The 21,982-nt window shown below is 37.4% G+C and overlaps 1 protein-coding gene across 7 annotated transcripts in view; it reads right to left on the bottom strand.

Moving 5' to 3' along the window:
• Nucleotides 1–21,982, bottom strand: part of NTRK2 (neurotrophic receptor tyrosine kinase 2) — a 201,300-nt gene that overhangs the window by 97,483 nt on the left and 81,835 nt on the right. For 2 of the 7 annotated variants that reach the window (XM_065655718.1, XM_065655721.1), the window contains 2 exons: nt 13,754–13,822; nt 9,363–12,868 (listed from right to left, as the gene is read on the bottom strand). The exons of 4 other annotated variants lie outside the window; for them this stretch is intronic. In XM_065655718.1, the coding sequence (XP_065511790.1) occupies nt 12,831–12,868; nt 13,754–13,822 (107 nt within the window). In that variant the 3' untranslated portion in view covers nt 9,363–12,830. Of the gene's footprint in view, nt 1–9,362; nt 12,869–13,753; nt 13,823–21,982 lie in introns of those variants that run through there. One more of the 7 variants, XM_065655719.1, reaches the window with a different exon arrangement.

Here is a 21,982-nt window from a genome sequence, read left to right on the forward strand (position 1 = left end):
GGCTGCACATGAATTATGTTAGGAATGGGTTAAAGTAATAGATCTGTATTATTCCCAAGAGGCAATGCCAAAAAGGTGATTGCCCATATTTGTACCACTACATTATGGAGAATGACAGTTTTATGTCTTCCTAATGTTTAACTGAAAATCTATAAATCCATTTCTCTTTCTTCCTGAGAAATTAATATAGGACCAAAACCTGAAATTCCAACTCTGGCCACGCTCAGACAAAATCCCACTGAAGTCAGTGGGAGTTTTGCCAGGGAGAGAGTTAAAGATGGTACAATTTGCTGCATGTTACCAGAAATGTAAAATCTATGGAGCCAGGTTTTCATTACAGTACTCCTGGGATTATTAAAATTAGCAAGATTTTGGTCTTTCACCTTTCAGTCACACAGTCATGTGGACTTACAGAGGAGGGATGGATGCGAGGCAGACAACCCAGCTTGCTGGAGAGCACTTAACGCTGGGCTGGGAGCCAGCAGAAGTGAATCCCTCCTGCACTATCTCCATTCCCTCCTCTACATGGTTCAGGAACTGAGAGGTTGGGATGGTTTTGTTCTCCAATACAGTTTCTAGAGGCATTAGAATTCGGTTTGCTAAAACAGTACCAATTTCTTTTACTTTACCAGCCAATTACTCCATGTTTTCATGATGTGGTAGCAAAACGCAAGGACCGAAGATACAATTTGAAACATCTCAGTTATCTAACCAGCCTGCAAAATGAAGCAAAAATTAAGTCCTGAGCAACTCACCCGTTCAAATTTTTAAAAGAAAGCAAGAATAGCATAGGATCTCACTACAGATGTCATTTTAAAAATGAAACTTCATTTTCAAGAGTATGATTACAACAGATTTCTGATGTTTTGTATCACTAGCAATGCCATCTGGCACCATTTCATTTCAAATAGACAATAAATTATTGCTAAAAAATTAATATTCACACCCAGGGATATTTCTTATAATGTTTAAGGAAAAAATCTGTTTAGGCACCACTATCACTTGCAAAATAAAGATCAATATAATACTAATGATTCAAACACCAACATAAAGACATTGGAGTCCTGAATTTAAAATAAACTAGCCGTGTTGAATTAAACTCACTGATCTGGGTTCTAAATAAAGTTTTCAAAGTAGATATCATACATAAACTCATTCAGTACTAGTAGTAAAAAATGAGATTATTTTATTCTGTTAGTAACGCTTGACTAAAACTGTAGTGTATAGCACTGGTTTACACCTACGTGATTTCCTAAAAGATGATTTTGTGGAAAAAGCAAAACTACAGATAAATACAGATCTTACATGGAATCTGGCTATTATGGATTAAACCTTACAGTTTTGGAATTATAACTGCATTGCTTCAGTTTGTTGGCATTTCCTTTTTATGTTAAATATCTGGCAAGACCTAAGATGCTTACCTCTACGAATGCTCACAGACAGTGAATTTCAAGCTCTAAAATTTGCCACTCCCAAATAGTAGGGAGTAGTAGTACTTACGAATGGCAACTATTTAAGTTGGTCTCTTAGCTGATGTGAATTGGCTAAGGATCTGACTCATACCTTTCTCAGTCTCTACTGATTTTGAGTTTCTCATGGTTTTGCATCCCATGCAGATACATCAGTTGCTGGACAGATTGATCTATTAGCATTTTACAGTCACATGGCATAAACATAAATGTAATGCAAAGAAAGACAAGGGAGAATCAGGCTGCACAAGCTTTGCGCTTGCAATTGAAATGTGTAGGCAGTAGCAAGAAGTTTCAGAATGCCAAAGAAAGCAGTTTAATGTGGACAATTTAATGTGGTACACTAACAGCCCTCCCTAGAATCCTGAAGCGGATAAAATTACTTGAGTGAGAGAATGATGTGACTCCAGGTAGGACCACACACTCATGCACAATTTCTTCTGTCCATAACCACAGTGATGACAAAAATCTCAGATGAATAAACACTCCTGATTTATTTTACAGGGGAACACAGTGCTGTGCTCTATCTGGGGTCAGAGCCAGGGCTCTGGTATTACTGTGCAAGCACATGCACAGACTCTCTGCAACCTGCAACACGCAGATGGAACTCCTTCTAAATGCAGTGAGTTAAAATTACATTTATATTCTGTATTAAACAAATAAATCTCACAGTAGCCTGATTTATGGCACCCGAAGCAAGACCTGCATGTCTCCAAATGGGGAAAAAAACATTAGAAGTCTTCTGGAATTTCCACTCCCCTCCTAGAGACAATCAAACTCTTTGTAATTAGACTGATGACAGGATAACTCAGTCTCTCTGCCATCAGTCCTCAGCCTCTCTGCTTCATTGGCCAAAGGTTGCCCTTTCCTGGCATGAGTATCTGTCTCCTGGCAATCACTGATCAAATTGCTATCATGTGGGCCATCTACAAATCACTAGTGGTTACAGCTGCTCTCACCACGGGCAGAGTTCAGACCAGAACCCTGGAGCAACAAAAGTTAGAGCCCCCCAGCGAGGAATAACTGCCCCCAGAGGCAACATCATCACCTCCTTTGGACAGGTAACAACTTCACTTGGGCCCCAGGGTAGTCAAGTTCAACAGCAACAGGGTTATATACACATTCGTATTCCAACCAAGTGTGAAGTAGCAGCAGGGAATGGAAACTTGGCATCCTCTTTAAAAAGGAAAAGCAGTTATGATAAATCTTTGCCTTCCTCTTGAAGAGGCACGTGGCCCTTCACGCCTTCTTTAACACAATGATGAAGAATGATAAAGTGTGACTCTTTACCTGGAAAGAGATTATGCCAACTCCCAAGGGAAAAACAATGCTGACATATGGGAAAAGGTAACCCGTTGCACCACAAAGCAATAGAAAGCTGGTCTCTCCAAGTTCTGCTTCAAAAATCACACCTCAAAGCCTAGTGGTTACCGGAGACGGGAAATGCTCAGTCAATTCACAGTCAACTTACCTGATTTAGATTCACACTCTTGGAAGCAAACAAATGCAGAGTTGATGATTTGGGTCATATTTAAAAAACATTACATGTATTGAAAAATGAGACAGCTGAGCCATTAGTAATAACACAGAGCTGCTCCTTGTGTTGCAGAAGCCTTCACAAGACTGAGATATCTGTCACTGGACTATTTGGTATCCAGAAGACAGACTTCACTAAGACAGGCAGACAGCTATGGTACAACACAGAAGTAGTACCTCCGGCTGCCAAAAAATGATTTTTGGCTTATAGAAGATAACACTAAGAGAGAAACTAACTCCCAGGTCTTTCATCTAATCACCTGGCATTAATAGAAAAATCAATGAGCAGGGCTTACCTTGAGGAAGCCAACACTGATGTTCTTTCATGCTTTAACTTTTGTCTCTCGTATTTAAGGCAACACACACTTTTTTGAATTTGAATGACAATGCGAGTCTTATGTAAATGTTTTCTTCTACAAAGCACAGACCTATCAAGACTTCACATTTTGTTCTTCTAAGTTAATCTGCACAGGTACACACAGCCCTTGGATTTTTCCTAGGAGTCTTAAGATATTTAACAGAAATGAACCAACTTCTTATGACCATGCATGAATTAGGCACAAGTGCACCGGGAATCTCTGACATGGCTAGCCCTGTTGACCCTCACTCATGGACCGTCTGGGGCAGAAAAGTATGAGTTAACTTATAAGCTCTGACCCTAGCATCATGCTAGGTCTCATGAGGAAGCATTAAAATTGGTTATATGACATGCACCTTTAGAAAAACAATGGGGAATTCTAGTTTAGGCAGCAAGGTCTATGCCAGGATGCCTGCTGGAGTAAAGACATTGCAGAAAGTCAGCATGGGCTCACAACAAGCTAAAAGAAATGCCCTTGGATGAAGGTTTATAAAGAACTAGCTGTTTTCTTGGAACGTGTTCCCTGAGGCAGGGATGATGTATCTGTTCCTGAGACATCATCAGCTTCAATGTTGTAGACACTGAAATTATGCTAAAACCCTTTCCAAGGAAAATGTGGTGACTCTTCAGTGGGATCACACTAGCCATCAAGAAACTACACAACCAACTGCCCATCTGGTCACAAAGAGTTTCATCATCTTCTGTTGTCTAACTTCTCATACCTAGTATCAGCTGTTAAGAGTTATTGATGAAATACGTATGATCTGTGGTGTCATTGATATTTGGTTCCCAACACACACTTGTGCATTTTCCTTTTGCACATCAGCTCCCTTGGAGAGGTGTCATGGCTAGAACACCCAGTTGAATACTCTGCTTCTTCTGGATGTGTAAAGAGCAAAGCACACCCATGTGGCAAGAGTAAACACAGGTATGAAAGACACTGCCACGCTCATATTCTAATTCATTTTGAGACAGAGTTTGGGATTTTATTGATTACAATGTATTGGGGAACTATATCTGAAGTTTGCTATAATGGAAAATGATGGTATCAAGGGAATAAACTATGAATTTGAAACTAGAAAAGCAAGTTGTATAACTAGAGCAAACAAGTGGTTTTAAATTACTGATTTTCAACTACCAGAGCAAGCCATTCATGTTAAACGCAGTATCAACTTGTGCACCAAACAACAACTCTAATCCGAATTGTCTTTACCCACTTTCGTGTTTCATGCACTATGAACTGCAGTTTTACATTTTGGAGGGATTGTTTTAGTTGAAACTCTATTCTCTGTTTATAGACCTTATGACCTCTGGCTTCTTTATTGTTAACTGTGCTCTGATGATGAAAGTCCTAGAGCTCTGGATATAGTAACTCAGAAGCCAAACAAAACATTATCATTTAAATCTAAAGTATATGTCACCTTCAACAAACTACATAGAGAACACTTAGTTTAGAAACCTGCACAATGTATTTGCTTTTTATAGGTAAGATTTATTGCCAAAAATGTCTTTCAATAGAATTATCTAAATATCAGAAATCAGAATTTCGTGACTTTTTGCAACCATTCTCAGGAAACTGCAATATACAAAGGATGGCTTATTATGTGCACTGTATTTTTGTTTCAGAGCCTGATTGCTAACATAGAAACATTTTGTTTGGAAGAGAACCTCAAGATCATTGAATCTAACTGTTAGCCCAACTCTGGCACTAAACCGTGTCCCTAAGAACCTCATCTATACATCTTTTAAACACCTCCAGGGATGGTGACTCCACCACTTCCCTGGGCAGCCTGTTTCAATGCCTGACAACCCCTTCCAGGAAGAAATTTTTCCTCATATCCAGTCTGAACCTCCCCTGGCACAACTTAAGGCAAACATAATACAGGAAGAAACACCAATTACTCAACCTGAAGGGTGATCTTTAAATTCATTTGAGTTTTAAAATAGTAACAGAATTATGAACTAACCTACAAAATTAACTTTTTATTCTTGCAGTATGTTAATGTAGCAATTAGAAACAAGAATTTATCAAGATGCAAATATCCAACACATTCTGTTAGTTGGTTTTTTCTTGTTTAAAAGAACAAAATAAAGACATTACTTCTACAAGAACACTGTTAAGTTACAATTCATGTTCATTAAAAAATTAACCCTAGTTTGCATTATTATATTAATTTGGATTATCAAGACTTTATATTACTTCTTATCTTGTTGACTTCCTAATTTCCCGGGTAAATGTCTATTTTCACTTTTGCTTTTGCTCAGCTTCATTTTTTGATTGTTCTCCCTAGACAATAGCTTCTTGCTCTGCTGAGGCTACAAACCCTATATTAGAGTATAATGGCAAGCTTACTGTCGCTCAGAAAATATCCAATACATCACGATTTCAATATGTTCTTCTACTCGATAAAGCATTTTTGTGACTCTAATATTTTATATTGTTTGAATACTTCTTTAAAATAATTTTACCTAACAGTTTCATCACTATCACAATTTATCTGTAATAGCAAGTCTTATTGAAAGCTTCTCTTTGAAAAAAAAAGGACCTTTACATCTAGCCTGTTTCTTCTAGATAGTGAGGATACATCATATTAGTTCCAAAAGCATGTTTTACATGGATGATAACAAAAATGCATACGTTTAAAATACACTACATGACATGACAATTGTGCCAATAAGTGAAAAATTTGAAATTCTCTACTGGCATACCAAATAGATTCGGTACAATGTTCAGAGATGTGCTGAGGTCCCAGAAGAGAAAAGATGTGACCAAACATTTCAGAAACAAGTAAATGAACATGTAATGCAATATTCTCATCTGCTATCATCCAAATGCAGCAGTCAAATTGATGGGAAAATAGTACATGCCCATTTAAAAGCAAAAAAGGGAAAAACTTGGGCTTAAACTGTGATATAACCATTTCAACATTCTTGTGTACTCTGTTTCATTAGGTCTGTCAAGAAATCCAGATGGTCCAGGCCAACAAACAGAAGTCCCAAAGCAAAACACAGCCTTAAATCACAGCACTGATGTCTCCTCAAAATACTTTGGAAAATTAGCACACAGCTTACTTGAGTATTCAACTAACCAACTTTTTCTACTTAAAGTTCTGCGTAGATGAAGCATGGCCTGACATGTAAAACTTGCTGTCTTATGGTCAACAGTCAACTATGTAGTCCTTAGATCTGGATACACACACACCTGACTGAATGTACATATTAACACGCATACATTTAAATTAAATTAAATAGAAATAAAACTATTGCAAACAGGTTTGGGGTTGGGGGTGGGCAGGGAAGAGAGTGTTTTTTAAATAGGGTAACCATTCAAGATGCTATAAAAACATAATTAAGGAGTTGAATCTCACTGTTTATCAGAAAACAGAAACAACAATAACCACGTTTGTAACAACAGATATCAGGTGATGAATTCCGAGATTCACATACTTTCCAATACACTGCACAATTACTAATGAAATACTAGATGTGATCAATTTACAGACAGTGAAAGACACAATGATAATGAATTATAAAACTTTATTGGCCTGTTAAAAGTAAGTTTGTCAAGTACACTTTTTGTAAGTATAGATTGTCCAAACTGTTATGGCAGTACTTGGAATAAAAACAATAATTGTCTACTGTTTACAAGAAATACAAAACGGTTTCAACATGAAGAATTAGAGGGGAGAGAGAAAGGACTTACAGCTTGCTGATGGATTACAGCAAACTATTTTTTTATGATGTGATGTTATGATAGAAAGCATTTTTGTGCTATCAATTAGAATATTACCTTTTTCAACATGTGGAAATAGATTTTAGTAAAGAATGCTTAAGTTCTATACTTTGATACCAGCAGAATGACTTTCTTCCTATTTTTAAGTTGAACCCGAAATCTAAGAAAGAGGAAGGAACACAGGGTTCTGAATGGTAGTGAAGACATTTCAAATGTATTTGCCAAAGACTCTGGCCACAGGTTTGTGCAGTGGCATGGCAGCCTGATCCTGCTCTCACACTAGTAAAGCCACTAATATCAATTAAATAGCTGTGCTGAAAAACAAAAACAACTCAGGAAAAAAAACAGGATTTCTTTTCCTGTTTTGTGGACATGCCTGAGGAGTGAGTGCTACACTGCCTACATCAAGGAAGAATCAAACCCATTATAAGAAGGCCAAGACTTCACCCTCTACTTGCTTCAATATCAGATAGTTCCTTGAAATCCTGTATGGTTGTTCTTGTCATTCCAGCCAAGGAACAAAGTTACCGTGAAAATGTGTATGTGATCAGGGGAGTTTCGTCCTATATGAAGGCATAATCTGCTTAGTAACACAGCTGTGAGTTGCTGCTTCTAGAGACTGTGGGGGAATTGCCCTCTTCAAAATGAAAGCAGTTTGGCTCTACACTGCCTGCAACTCTGCTCCAGGCCAGGACACATGTGCTTATCCACCACGCTTCTTGCAGCTTCAAAAAATATAGCTAATCATGGAAGGATGTCATTAAAATTAGAAGGATATGATCGAGGTCCCTTCCAATCCCTAGCATTCCGTGTGTGTGTGTGTGATATGGCACGCCCATATCAAAACAATACACACTCTAATGTGGGCTCTTACAATCTATCTTTTTTTGATGAAAATAAGTTAACCAGTTAACCTTGAGGTTTGATTAAAAGACAGTAACACCTTCTACAAGTTTGATCATACAGTCTACATGCTTGTGGAACTAAACAGCTGCATTAACTTCCAATTAATGCATTATTTTCTATTTTCACAGCAGATTTAATTTGTATGTAAAAAAGAAAAATAGAACAAACGGAAGCCACCTTCAAAAGTCTGGGGATACACATTCCCATGGAAGTGAGACAAGGAAATGGGCTGTGAAACATGTGAAATACACAGTACCAATGTTCTCTGTGACCCCTATAATGCTGTATTTATAGTTCTCAGTACTTCCAGCCATGAACACATGCTGTGGAGATCAGATGACAAAATCTGGCACAACATGGCCCTATATTATAATCTGGAATACTTTACACTATCACGTAATGACAGCAAAGTCCTTCAAATGGATATTCAAAGACTTTGCACACTAGCACTCTATGGGGAAGAGCTCACAAAGGAGGATGTTGAGCTCTCTCAAGAACAGAAGACAAGGAAAGGCAGAACCACTGAAAATTGGAAGGAAGAGAAGCCAGAGAGAATGACAAGGAAGCAGAAGCAGAAAATACTAGAAGCCTTCAGATAAACTTCTGAGGTTCTCTTTTGAAATGAACATGAACAAAATACTTAGCTGCCCAATCCTTTAATAACATTCAAATTATTTCAAATGTATGATATGCAACTGAAAAAGGAAGATGAATTAAAAACATGTCAGAAAAGATGCATTTTTTAATCTGTCCAGTAACAGCTTCCAACTTTACAAACCATTTGCAAGTTTTCAGGCATTCAAAAAGCCGTAAAGTGCTGGTCGTCATGCTGATGATAAATTGTCAACTTATAACGGCCAGCCGGGTGAAGGGACTGAGAAACTGGACCTTTGTATGACTGCTGTTGAGTAAAGGGCCAGCAGGAAGCATACTGGTCATTCCTACATGGCAAACTTCCATAAGTTTTTTTAATCTTTGAAAAAATGTGCTTAGGGATTGGCTGCACCCTAGCAAAGAAGTGCTTTCTAGTGCTTGTGCCAGCTGTCAAAAAAGAAAGAGCAATTCCTGTGAGAACTATTTGAAGTTAGAATAGTTTCCAGCTAGCTGTCCACAGGTATTCTTGGCACTGTCTGCTGCCCCCAAGGATCTTGCTCCCACTGAAATTAATGGTTTCCTTCACTGCTGTGCAGTGAAGGGATCTAGCTGGTAGTCAAAGGCAGTGGAAAGGTTGGGGACTGCCTTGCACAAGTTAGGGTACTCAGACACATACATATGGCCATGTGCATGTGTCACAGCAGCCTCGATTTCTGCAGGAACGGGCTGTGTGAGGGCCCCCACCTCTCCCTGGCATGGCAGGCAGCTGCAGCAAGCGCAGCACACACTCCAGGCTCCTCAATGTGCTCGTTTGCAACACAGACCTGGCCACTGCTCAAACCTTCCACCAAATTTAACAGGAACATGTTTACTCCACAGACCAGATGATATGCCTTGCCTCACACCAACACACCCCCAGCAGTGCTTCCTCTCCAGACCCCCAATTAATCTGTCCATCAAATTGCTCAACGGCTTATCTCAGTACTTCTCTGAGTACATTAAATGTCACTTTAAAGTAAATTCTAGTATAAATAAACCCCTTCTAGTAGAACATTAGAAATATGCTTTTATTTTAGTTTCATGTCTGGCCCAGTGAAAAAAAAATAGCAACTCCGCCTTTAGACATTTCATAGCCTTTTTATTGCTCAGTGAAACAACATAAAAGCTTTTTAATGTCAAATACTGGATGTTCAGCCATTTTAACCATGTTAATGGTTCCTGCATGATTCTTAGTTTGAGTCTCACTTTATTTTAAGGAGGTCACAAATTTGTAATTAACTGAGCCCTGTGTAAACCAACACCATTTGGGCAGATCAGAATCTCTACAGTTACAAGCAATGTTACTTACAATCAAGCTGAAAGACAGAAACTAGTGGATACTACAATTTGTATGTTAAAAGTTTAGTTCCCTTAGTTTTAAGAGGCTCTGTCCACATACTGAAAAGAAACCATTTTAGGAACATGTAGTCTTTTTCCATCAAGCGTTAAACATCTGCGTGAAGACATTATTAGTAACAACAAATCACGTGCTGTAATCCATAAAGTTCTGTGAGTATCTGAATCAAGTAATAGTGCACTGAGTGGCTAATATAACAGATATAGTACAAAATACGTAAGAAAGATATTCTAGTATATATATATATATAAAAATATATATTTCACTGGTGCATAAATCAGTTGTGGTTTATTAAAGTTACCTCGATGGTTACATAAAATCCAAAATACTGTGTCAGTACAAGCTGAAATATTTGAAGGTCAAACCTACTCCTATACCATAAAGATGAACTGCAAAGTGCTACAGAATAAATTACAAAAGAATTATGCAAAAATCCCCAATCAATAACTGTGCACATCTATGCATATAAATATTATGAATCAGAAAAAACTACCTTTTAAAATTAAATATTTCAAAAATCAACTGCCAAATTCCAGCTTTGCAAGTTTGCCTTCTCCCTGCCAAAAAAAAAAGGGTTCAGGTTCTCACCTCATTTATTTGGCAATACATTGTGAATACATAACTGAAATATGTTGATTTTGTCCCAGCAAAATTTAAGACTAGAATCTGGGCTATTGGGTCAAGCTCTGCTCATAATCAAACTTAGATTTAATGTAACTCCACTGACTTTAGTTCAAATATTGCTGAGCTAAATGATTCCCTATTGATTTAGAATCAGTTCGATGGCATCAGATATTATTTCAACAGGACGGGAGATTCATGGGTAAGCAAGAAGTCCAAGAAGAAAATAATTAAAAAGAAGTTAAAAGAGAATCAGTGAGCAGAAGAGAAAGTTAGTATCTTTTTAAAATTAGACCATGTCCACATAGACTTAGGGAGGAAAAAAGGCAGACATTCCTAATATTGTTTCTGAGGAACAGCAGAACACTTGTTGACACGTAACTTCAAACAGGAACTATAATGGATATCCTTAATTGCTGCCATCCCTCCCCAAATCACCACAGTATATGCAGGATGACAGACACCACGATTCATAGGTCATCAGTAGACTTCCAGCTCTGCCCTCTTCTTTAATGTGGGGAGAACACCACATCTTTGGGACAGATTTTGGAGAAGTGAAGAAAGCACTTTAGCAACTGCAACTCTCCTTCCCTAGCCAGTGGCAAAAAAAAGGAAATATCTCACTACATAGGCCTAGAAAAATGCAAATGTAGACGTATTTCTTGACTAATAAGGATATTTCCAAAACTTGAGCACAGCAGGAATAAAGAACTTGGATGCGACAGACTGAAAAGAACACAAGAAAAAGGCCAAAGGACTAAGAGTCTTAAAAGGCAAAATATGAGAAACTATATGGAGATAGAACAAATGAGTCAAGACAGTATTGTAGAAAGAGAGGGGTGGTATATGCTGTAAAAGACTGCAGCAGAAGAAAAGACAAGTCTTTCAATGGTAGAGTGAAAATAGCTGAAACTAAAAAGCAAACACAATGACAAGTAAATACAGGAGAGACCAAAATGATACCATCTGCTCTTTTTTACTAAACCTAATTGTAAGGAATTAAAATCAAACCATAGCTCAGAAATGTAATCAAAATGCATAGAAGTATAAGCACCTATCTCAGTCTTCTGATACTAGTCTTTGTAGCTAGCTCTCAGTCAAAAAAACAGAAACTTCATCTTTCTTACAACAATTCCCTAAACTGAAAAGATTAAACTATAAACTCAGGATTTGATAGGTAAATAGCACGAAAATTAATGTCTAGCACTATATCTAGATGCAGTCAAAATGCTTTTGCCTTCGATTAGCTTTACTTGTTGTAATTGTTTACTTGTTTACTTGTTACTCTCTTCTCAGAAGAGAGTAGGCTCTCCTCTGAAGTATACTGGAGCATACTCTGAAGTATACTTCACAGTTAAATATGAACAGTTAAATAGGCTGGTAAGTATACAATCTGAAGGACCAACCATATAGTGCTGTTATTCTTGCTCTTGGCTCAGAATCAGCATTCCAGCCTACTAAAGCTTTGTATACTTACCCAAATTTACTGACTTTATTGAATAAGCATGACCTAACTGAATGTGTAAGTGATGGCACTGGTTCAATACCCAAAAGTGCTAACGAACTGTATTGCCACCTTTCTGTGTACAGCTCATACTCTGCCTCTTCCTCGTAAAGTCAGTGGAACTGCATACATAAATAAGATTTGCAGGGCCAGCTCTGCAATCTACTGTTTTAAGATTGAAGGCCATATCCTGGAAATACACAAGAACTTTAAGGATGTGAGCATTCTCATTGAAATCAATGAGCTTACACACACACTCAAATTAAGCATTTGTAGTTCTGCAGAGCCACTAATGCAATAAAATAAAAGCAACTTTGCAGTTCACCTTTGATAAATATTATTTATAAAAACAACATCTTTCCAGTTAAGTTCAAACAGAAAAAAAATTGACAAAGGAAACAATATAATGTAATTTCATCTCAATGTCATTTTGGAAGACACAGTGAGGACAAGGCAATAGGAAAAAGTGTGATAGCTTATTCCTGGACTTTCTTGAGTTTCATAGCTGCCTCAGGGCTTGGCTTCGCCCTGCTCTTGCAAAACAGCTACTGATTTGAATGTACTTCTACAGCTCTCCAAACATAACCAATGTCTAAAAGAGAAGTCCAAGGGAGGTGGCACTTCACTGGGCAAGAACATTGTCCACTCCCTAGTGTGCAGCACACAGTTTCCACAAGCTCAACAGCCCCTCTCTCATCTTTTCCTTATTTCATTTACCCATCCAGTGGGATCTTATGAAATAAAACAAAACCTAAAAGAAACAAAATAAAATATGAGAAATCATGCTTTAAAAAAAAGTCAAAGAAAAATTAATACAAAAGTCCAAACATAAATGAATACTTGACAATCAAACACATAAACATAAAATGCATTTAAAATATACATAAAATGTTAAATAAAAACTGTACATGAATTTATGAAAATTACAACATTAGCTCTATCTTGTGGCCAATCATTTTATTTGTTAATTAAAAATCTATAAGGCATGTTACTCATTTGTCCTTAACATATCAAGATATTCATGTTGAGTTGTAACGCAATGAAGCTAAAACTCTCCAACCAGGGACCGTACTATGCTTTGCTCAAAAAAACCTCAGTCAGGTGTCCTGCCTTGTGCAAAAGCCTGTGGCGAATAAGCCTGGGTGCACAATCAAGTTCTCTGTCTTTGCCCAGGTCCATTAACTAAGTGAAGGGAACCCCGCTATACCACAGAGTTGCTGTAAGTACAAGACCAGGTTCCTGTGTAACCTTTGTTTCATGCCTTGGATTTGTGCACATCATCCCTTCTGCCTGCTCCAAACAGGTTCCTGCCCTTAATGTCATTAAATTACTTTGTAATGGCAGAAAAAAGTGGAGCTGGGAGAAATAATAGTTTGTTATCTTAAAATGTATTGTTTCTAAGTATCAACAGGAACTTAAAAATTAACAACTAAATATGATGGCACATTGAAACACAAGTAAAAATCCCTGTGTCACGTTCCATTCTGAGATGAAGGAGAAACCCTGTGCACCTATCCCCAAACATTACCTGACCGCCTAAGACTCAGAACTTCAAAGATGGCTATGTTTGGCCCTATGACAAATCCAACTATCTGACTCTATAGCATAAATACTTCCTAGAACAGTATTGTCTTACCCAGTCTGTTGTTATCTGATGCAGTTGAGTTATTATGTACATCACTGTTGACAGTCACCATTACTTGTTCTAATGACATTTGAAAAAAAACATGTGAGTTGCACTATTATCCTGCAAATGTAAACTTCATCAGTAGTTTTTGTTTGTTCTGTTATTTTATTTATTGATTTATTTATTTTCCTTTGCTTTGGTAAGTTCTCAGTGTCTATAAAGAGTGAAAGCTTATCTATCTTCCACAGCACTTTAAACAACAATTCAGAGTCAAATCTTGATTTGCCTTAAATGAATGGGACTTATGCTATCAGTTTCATGAGAAGTCGAATTTGACTGTTAGTAAGTAAGAATGACTAATTCATTTACATTGCATTTTCTTGCTTGTTCTAACCTTGAGGCACTCTTAGTACTTCTACTCTGAATGTAGGTAATGGCACATTCAGAAGCTGAACATGCTAGCTTTGCACATTTCCAAAAGGGTGTGGCAAAATTCCTTTTCCGTGAAACAATTGATAAGGTTCAGTGTAAGGCATCAAGAAAACACAAAGGGACCTGGTTAGTTCACAGACAAAAATATAGTGTCAGTTGATGTGAGCATCTTTCAGAACAGCTAGGCTTCTGCACAAGGACTGTTTTACCTGGAGAGGAAGGCTCTAGGCTACACTGACATCGACAAGATCAGTTTCTTATGGCCATATCCACATATAGTGACAAGTATCTCAAGAACTTCCAAGGAACACTACCTTATTGTTGGAATCTGTACTCTTACTGAAGCTTAGATCATTCACATCCTTGCTACTTCTACTGCCTCATCTCACATAGATAAAACAACTTAAAAGTGAATTAATATACTTTTGCCATACCATGAAATTCTCAATGAGAGCACTCAAAACCAAAACTGTATCATTGAAAATTCAGTTCATCATGCAGTGTATTACCATCACAGCCCTAAGAGCCTACTATAATGTCAAGAAAAATGCACAGCTATAAAATGTAGACCTTCATTACCGTATCTGCATGTTGCAAACTCCATCTAACAAGTTTGAGGAAGACTGAGGATCCATTTCTGCACATTACAAAGGTGGTAGGCTTTTCCAGGCCTTCCTGCGGTATTTTTACTGAGTCACTGTAGCTAATCATTATTTCATGAGTAACTTTCTGAAGGATGTTTGGAAGTTACAAGTTAGATGGAAAAAGAAAAGTATAATCAGGGTTTTGGTAGTCTAGAATTGAAGCATACTGAATGGTCACGACCTTCCCTTGAAATTTCCTAGGCCATTCCAACCCCTCCTTTTGTTTTCTTAAATCTGTAGAGATTACATATGTTCTTGAACACTAAATCAAAGGACAGAAATATGTATTTACATCAAAATACACATCTATACCACACTTTTAACACTAAAGCAAATCATTGCAAGTGAGAGCATTCAGGCCTTTTAGTTTGTTCCTTACCCTGTCTGCTGCAATTACAGTGAATCACACTGCTATGTTTAAAGTCACCTCTGAATTTTCATTTGAGATGTTGTTAATTGATGAACTACTAATAAGTGTACAGTACTATGCAAAACACAGGTAGACAATATTAATAGATCTGTTCATATTCTTAGTTTCATCTGCAGGTGTATCAGCAACCCGAGTAGTCGACAGTGATGTCTAAAACAACCAGTATGGAAGAAAACTCAGACCTAGGACCTGAGCAGTCTACAGGAGTCAAGAAGGCAACAAGGGAGTCCTGCAAGTGCTATTGAAGGCACAAGAATTAATCAAAATAAATGCATCTTTTGAAGGCAACAATGGTTAATAGAAGGGAGTCCAAAGGGAAAAAAAAAGTAAAGTAAAAGGTAAAAAGGAATACTCTATTGACTTTATTAATTGGAACTTAGAAAGCAAAAAGGTAAAGTTTGTAGAAAAGGACACAGAAAAACTACAGAGGAATGCGGGATGATGGGTGGTAGGGGATAGGAAGACTCTGACAGGACAAAGGGAAAATGGAGGAAGGAAAAAGGACTGAAATATAAAGATGCAGAAACTGAACAGAAGTGCTCTAAAAAAATGCTTCCAGGGAAGGTAGAAAAAGCTACAAACCCATTAAGCAGCGGGCAATCTGGACTTAATTTGTACACTAGCTCTTTGACTATTTGGAGTCATTGAGCTAATAGAGGCAAAATATTACAGGCAGTGGGTATATAGAGGATGATTTCTCATGTCCTAACTGCCAACTTCTCATCTGGCTTCTCAGAGTTCAAAACGAGTCAGTTAGGCAGGTTGAGGCAAAGTTTGATTTTGGCTTGTGTTGCTGCCAGGGCACTGGATTCTGAGTTTAATATTAGTTAAAAAAAATGCAGTTATATAAGCTGCCACTCAGACTTGCAGAGGAAAGTACGCTGGAGAATAAAAATAAAAAACTCAAAATAAAAGTGGAAGAGAGAAAAAAAAAGCTATCAATCTTCCCTGTACAAGGAATGACAGAACTTCATTCATCCTTTAAGGGAACATCATGTATCTGTCTCTCTCAGATGCAAATGTGTTCAAGACAATAAAGAAAATAATAAGTAGTTTAAAATGTAACCTGCTGATACTTTATTTCCAATATCGGTTCTTCATTCAGAGAGTTTTGAAGAGAGCACTGTATTCATTATTATTCTTAAAACACTATAATGATTTTGTAATACACTATTTTGGGGACATGAAATTTAAGTGTAACTTTCTCTCCCAAAGAGAATGGTGCTACAGGAAGTGTAGTTCGAATTATGTTAATAATATGGATCCAGTTGAGCCAACACTGAGGATTTTTTTTAATCCTACAACTAGCTTTCTGGAAGTACCACAGCTAACTATCTCACGAGCTTTGCAGATCTGTATCTCAGATGCTGGATGATACACAACTTTCTAAGAGGTTACTCTCATCGGTAGCTGGATAAAATGCCTTTAAGACCAATTGTTTTCAGCTTTTCTATTCATTAGAGAAGAAAGCATAAAAAAGTGTAATAGCAAAAAAGCCATATGTATATACATAGTGAACTCATTCTGAAATAACAGCCTTTTATAAACACGATCCTTTTTATATGTAAAGAAGTCAATTTTTCTCCTCCTTTAACCAGCACACAACATACAATTGAGCAGTTAACGGTATAAAAACATCTAATGTACTGTGATATCTGGGAACATCACTGTTATGGGAGTAGTCACACATCCATGGCCTCAATTTCTACCTGTCCCAAACAATCTTGATCACACCCCTTCTCACTGGCATTGTTCCCTACAAGCCTCTGCCTCAGTCATTCAAGAAGGAAAATGTTATGACATGGTTGTCTTCTGAACTTTTTTCACAAAGTGAGGTCATAAATTTTAGTTGTCTGAAATCCTTTTTACTCCAACAGGATTTGAAATAATATATTCCGATGAGTTGTACATAAATTGGAGGTCTACAGGCAAACTTTCTTGGTCATTACAAACTTAACCTAAACTCTGCCAGAATAAATGAAAGTTTCCTGTAATGATGACTTAACTAAATTCAAAACTATGTTTCACATACTCACATCCCACTCTCCAAATATGTCCCTGCATAAATTTGGAAATCATGTATGTAAACCCAAGCATTCAAGAGAAAGCACATGCAAAAGAAGGGTTGAGGAACTCAAAGTTTCTACGGTAAGTCTCGTTACACTTTCTCTCTTCACCAAGTACATATGGTTTATCACAAGCAGAATGTTACGTGGGGCCTTGATCCAAACAGAGTATTTTAAAACAAAAAAAAAAAAAGCATTTTTGCTTTTTCCAGCTTGGAGGAAATCGAACACATCAGGACATGTATCTCTGGTCTTTTTAAATAAACGGTGATTTATATGGAGAAAGCTCAAATTGCTGAGTGGAAGGGGAAAAAGCATAAAGATGATGTAGTTGCATTACCTAAAAGGGTGCTCTTATCAAATTTGTCAGATTCTCATTTCAAGTAGAAAATTAAATGAAACAATTCATTCATAGTTTTATTTGCTTCTTGGATCTGAGCCACTACTTCAAAGAGCAGTGCTGGCTAATGCTGTGGCAAAATGGGGACAAAATGTCACCTCATTATTACTGGAAAGCAAGGAGAGGCTCCTGGATAGGTTTCTGGAGCATGTTTATTGCACAAAGAAGAATAATATCTTGCTTCATTAGAGCAATGCCTACACAACAGCAGAAGATAAAGCTGTTTGAAGAAATCCACACTTTTTCTTAGGATTTTGCAGATTTCACATGCACCAGGCTTAATACTGCCTTGTGTTTCACAGCACACTAACATAAACATTTAATACAACTTTTTTTTTATTTCTAAACATCACTTTTACCTCGAGGCACTAAGACAGTAATTTTCATTCATGTCATTAAGACCTCTAATGACATATGTAAATATTACGTTTTTACCTAAAGATAAAAGCATGGATAGAAGACAAACACATGAAAACCAAAGACCTAAAACCACACAGACTTGGACACACTCTTAACTATTACAGGCCAGAAATTCCCAGAAAATTCTAGATCTGAATTTCATGTTAATCTCTCCTCCCAGATAAGATTTTCCGATAACTAAATTTTCTTAGTAATTAGAAAAACTAGGACCAGAAGAAATTTAACAGTCTATCCCATTAAGTTGTACATCAAGATAGAGTCTCTACTCTCTTACGTGCTCCAGTTGCCTACAACAACAGGAAGGCAGTACATAACACAGTATCATATTAATCTCAGGACTATTTATAGTAACCCAAAACGTAAAGAGTTTTTACTCACCTTTAAAATTATTAAAAATACTGCAATATCTTAGAACAATTTCTTTTCCACTATCACTGGCTTTTCCTCTCATGTTTAAATTTATGCTCCACAGACATAGTTTGTCATTTTCTGAATGCTATCACCTGTATGAGATGTCCAAATGGGCTTAATAACGTTGGACCCATTAACATTAGTGTTGCAGGCAGCATTCAATCTATTTAATGGTTTGTTTCATTGATCTACAAGTTCATAAAAAGAGAAAGGGGGTCAAACAGAATTATGTGTACTTTAGTACAGAAGCCTATAAAACTGCTCCCAGTGTGAAATGAGTTAGAACCAAGAGATAGTAAAACTTGTCTCCTCAGCATTTTAGAGCCCAAAAATATTTTGGGCTAACAGTCCTCTACATTGCTAACAATGATCATTTAATATTTTCATCTGTTTTTCCTTAGCCAGATTTGGAAGTTTCATTTTATTTCCCGGTATGATACACTGGAAAATGCACTAATTTTCCAAGCAGGCAGCAGCAAATGGAACATTTGTGCTCAGCACTCTTAAGGAGAAAATATTGCATCTTTCTCAAGGAGAGTCATTACTAGCAATGTCTTCCAGCACAAGATCCAACAGACGTTTCCTTTTACCGTACTGCTGCTGATGCTGTAGTTGTTTTGCTTGCTATTGATTCGTGAGAGTCAAGGACACTAAAAGCTGAAGCTCAAAGCACCAGTGTTCAGAGCTAGTCAGTGCATATATTTTGCAAAGCTTCTAATTCAGGACAGGTTAAAGTGAAAATGAGACAGTGTGAATAAGCAACTGTTCAGACTCAGAAACAGATCTCTGCAGTAACAGCAGCTCCTCATAGAACCACAGAAAATGCACATTAATAGAAACCAAATTCATAGGAAAGGGAGTATTAATTACTATCTGCATGCACATTTAAAAACATGGACATCTGCAGGTTATTCTACGCTTCATTTACATGAAACACTGTATGCCTGAGAGATTAATCAATATATCAAAGAACACTCTCTCAAAGCTTTCTGCAAGTACTTGAAAAGTCAAAGCGGTTAAGAAAAAAGGCTGTTTATCTTATGACATGCCTAGCATTTGAATTTAATACACTCATGGGTATGCATGTTCAATATAGAAATGCTACTACACAGACGTCTGACAACTGTCAGTTTACAGCCAAAAGAAAGAAGATCAGAGCACATAAAGGACACAGCATAATTATGTCTTACCCCTTTGAAAAAGAGAATCCCTGTCAACTTCCAAACCATTGTGTCTCTACCTGAATATTGAAGCCAACTCCATCACATAGGCTTGCATAATTCCAAGCATCAATAGACATTCCACATTTTCAATGTATGGCCGTTTGACAAGAAGTGGCAAGCCAGTTTTTATATACAAATTAGGGAAATAATGTTGCTCATTCTAGTACAGTAGAAATTATGGAACTATATCCTATATATTCATTTATAATGGCATTATTTGCTTACTGTTGCCTTACAACAATATTAACTCCTTTGATCATTACAGCCTTATAGTTGCTATTAAGCAATTCTCCAGCTTCCCTTCTATGACATTTTACCTTGAATTTTTGAAGTCTGGATACTTCTCACAAGATGTATACCCTAATCACTGAGTGTCTCTAGTAAAACAATTCTTTTTTTTTTTTTTTCCCTTCATTAATCTCAACTGCCTTCCTTTAGTCACTGCTATTCAAGCACTTCCATGTGGCAAATAATGATCTTCCTTCAAAAAACCTGATCTGTGTGTGGTCAATGATCAGGACAATCGAGTGACAGCAAGCAACCAAGAGGCAAATCCCAGCTAGCCCAGTTACTGTTTTGCTCCGTGAACACTGCTACATCATTTCTGTGCACCTTTTCTTCCTCCATCCTGTGCAGACTTTAAGGTCTCTGGGCCAGAGATCACCACCCCACTTTGATACAGTCTTAGTTAAAGTATTTCACCCCACAAATTCTCCTGGTAGGAATATTAAGACATAGGTCCCATAGGGAAAAAAACTAAAATACTCCCAAAACGCTGCTAGTTATCTCTTATCACAAGTCCTAATGTCACAGCACAGGAAAGAGACAATCTTTCAGTTGCCTTCCACTGAACCTTATCTACACCAGTTCTCCACCACAGCAACACATGGTCTTTGGTGGGAAGAGAAGAATGAGGCATAAGATGTTTCCTCATGAACATCACAGTCTAGATTTACGCTCTTGAAAAGCCATCTCAAAGTCTGGTACACATCTTGTAGGCAGGTTGAAGTACATACATTCAGGTCCTGTACCTCTTCCAGGATTCCAGGGACTTTTTCCCCAGTTACTGCAATAAGTTAGAATTACACCAGAGACACTGCTTGGCTGCGAATGTCCCTGTGATTCCTCTCAAACACAGAAGATGAAAAATATTCTTAAGGAAAAATACTGCACAACACAATACTAAATGAAGTAGTCGGGGTCTTCTGAATCACAGCTGCTTGGAGCCAAAGTGTGCACTTACTCCATTCTGGCCTCAGTTTGGTTCACTCTGTTCTCAATTTTACATGGGCACAAAAAGGATCACCATTCAAAGGAATGCTATACACAGGATACACCAAGGAATGGAGAAAGAAAATGGTCTTCAAAGAAAGGGAAGCTCACGCTCTCTGTATTTCTGAATGTTACGTGTTAGTGCACCTTTTTGACAGAACAAAGCATATACTACATTTAAAAGGCTAACTACACCTAAAATCAGCCAAAAAGCCCCATCTGAAGACTCAGTAACTCTACAGGAGAAAGTAAACAATTTTACTAGATGATACCATGTAATTATAAAGTTAATTAACATGAAATATATTAGACGTGAGTAATGGGTGTAATGATCTGTAATGGATACCATGTTTAGTTGCTTATTGCCATAACTGACAGGGGAGACTATTAGCAAGCAAGTGAATATGACTCTTATTTGAAACTGTGTTCCTTCAACTGAAGCTGCTGGGTTTCTCATCCACGTCTGGCACGCACTATGCTGTATATCCTATTTGAATCCTATTTGTCTACTGCCACTGATGCATTAGGAATGTAACTTTCCAACCTGTGTGAACACCAATAGAAATACCCTTTCCCTCTCTGTGCATGTGGCACAATTCCTGTCCTTTTACCCAACCACTCAAAATGCATTACCATCATATAACTTTGTAAGGATAGAACCAGGAAAGGAATGGTGCTATTGCTCAGTTATTTCTATAGAATTGCTGAGGTGCGTCTTCTGAAATTCCCTATTTCTACAGAAAAAAATGGTCTTGTAGACATACTGAGGTTAACAAAATGCTTGAAATGCAGTTGAAATAAGAGATATTTCTTCTGAAAGAAGAGATATTGATGCTTTACTTGGTGACAATTTCCCCTAAAGGCACTGTTTAAGAAATTCAGAGTCCTCAGTCTTCATAGTCAAATCCCCTTGCCTTTTCAATAAATAAATAGCCAAACC

The sequence above is a fragment of the Caloenas nicobarica genome, chromosome Z, assembly GCF_036013445.1.
Source record: "Caloenas nicobarica isolate bCalNic1 chromosome Z, bCalNic1.hap1, whole genome shotgun sequence".
Taxonomy (NCBI): domain Eukaryota; kingdom Metazoa; phylum Chordata; class Aves; order Columbiformes; family Columbidae; genus Caloenas; species Caloenas nicobarica.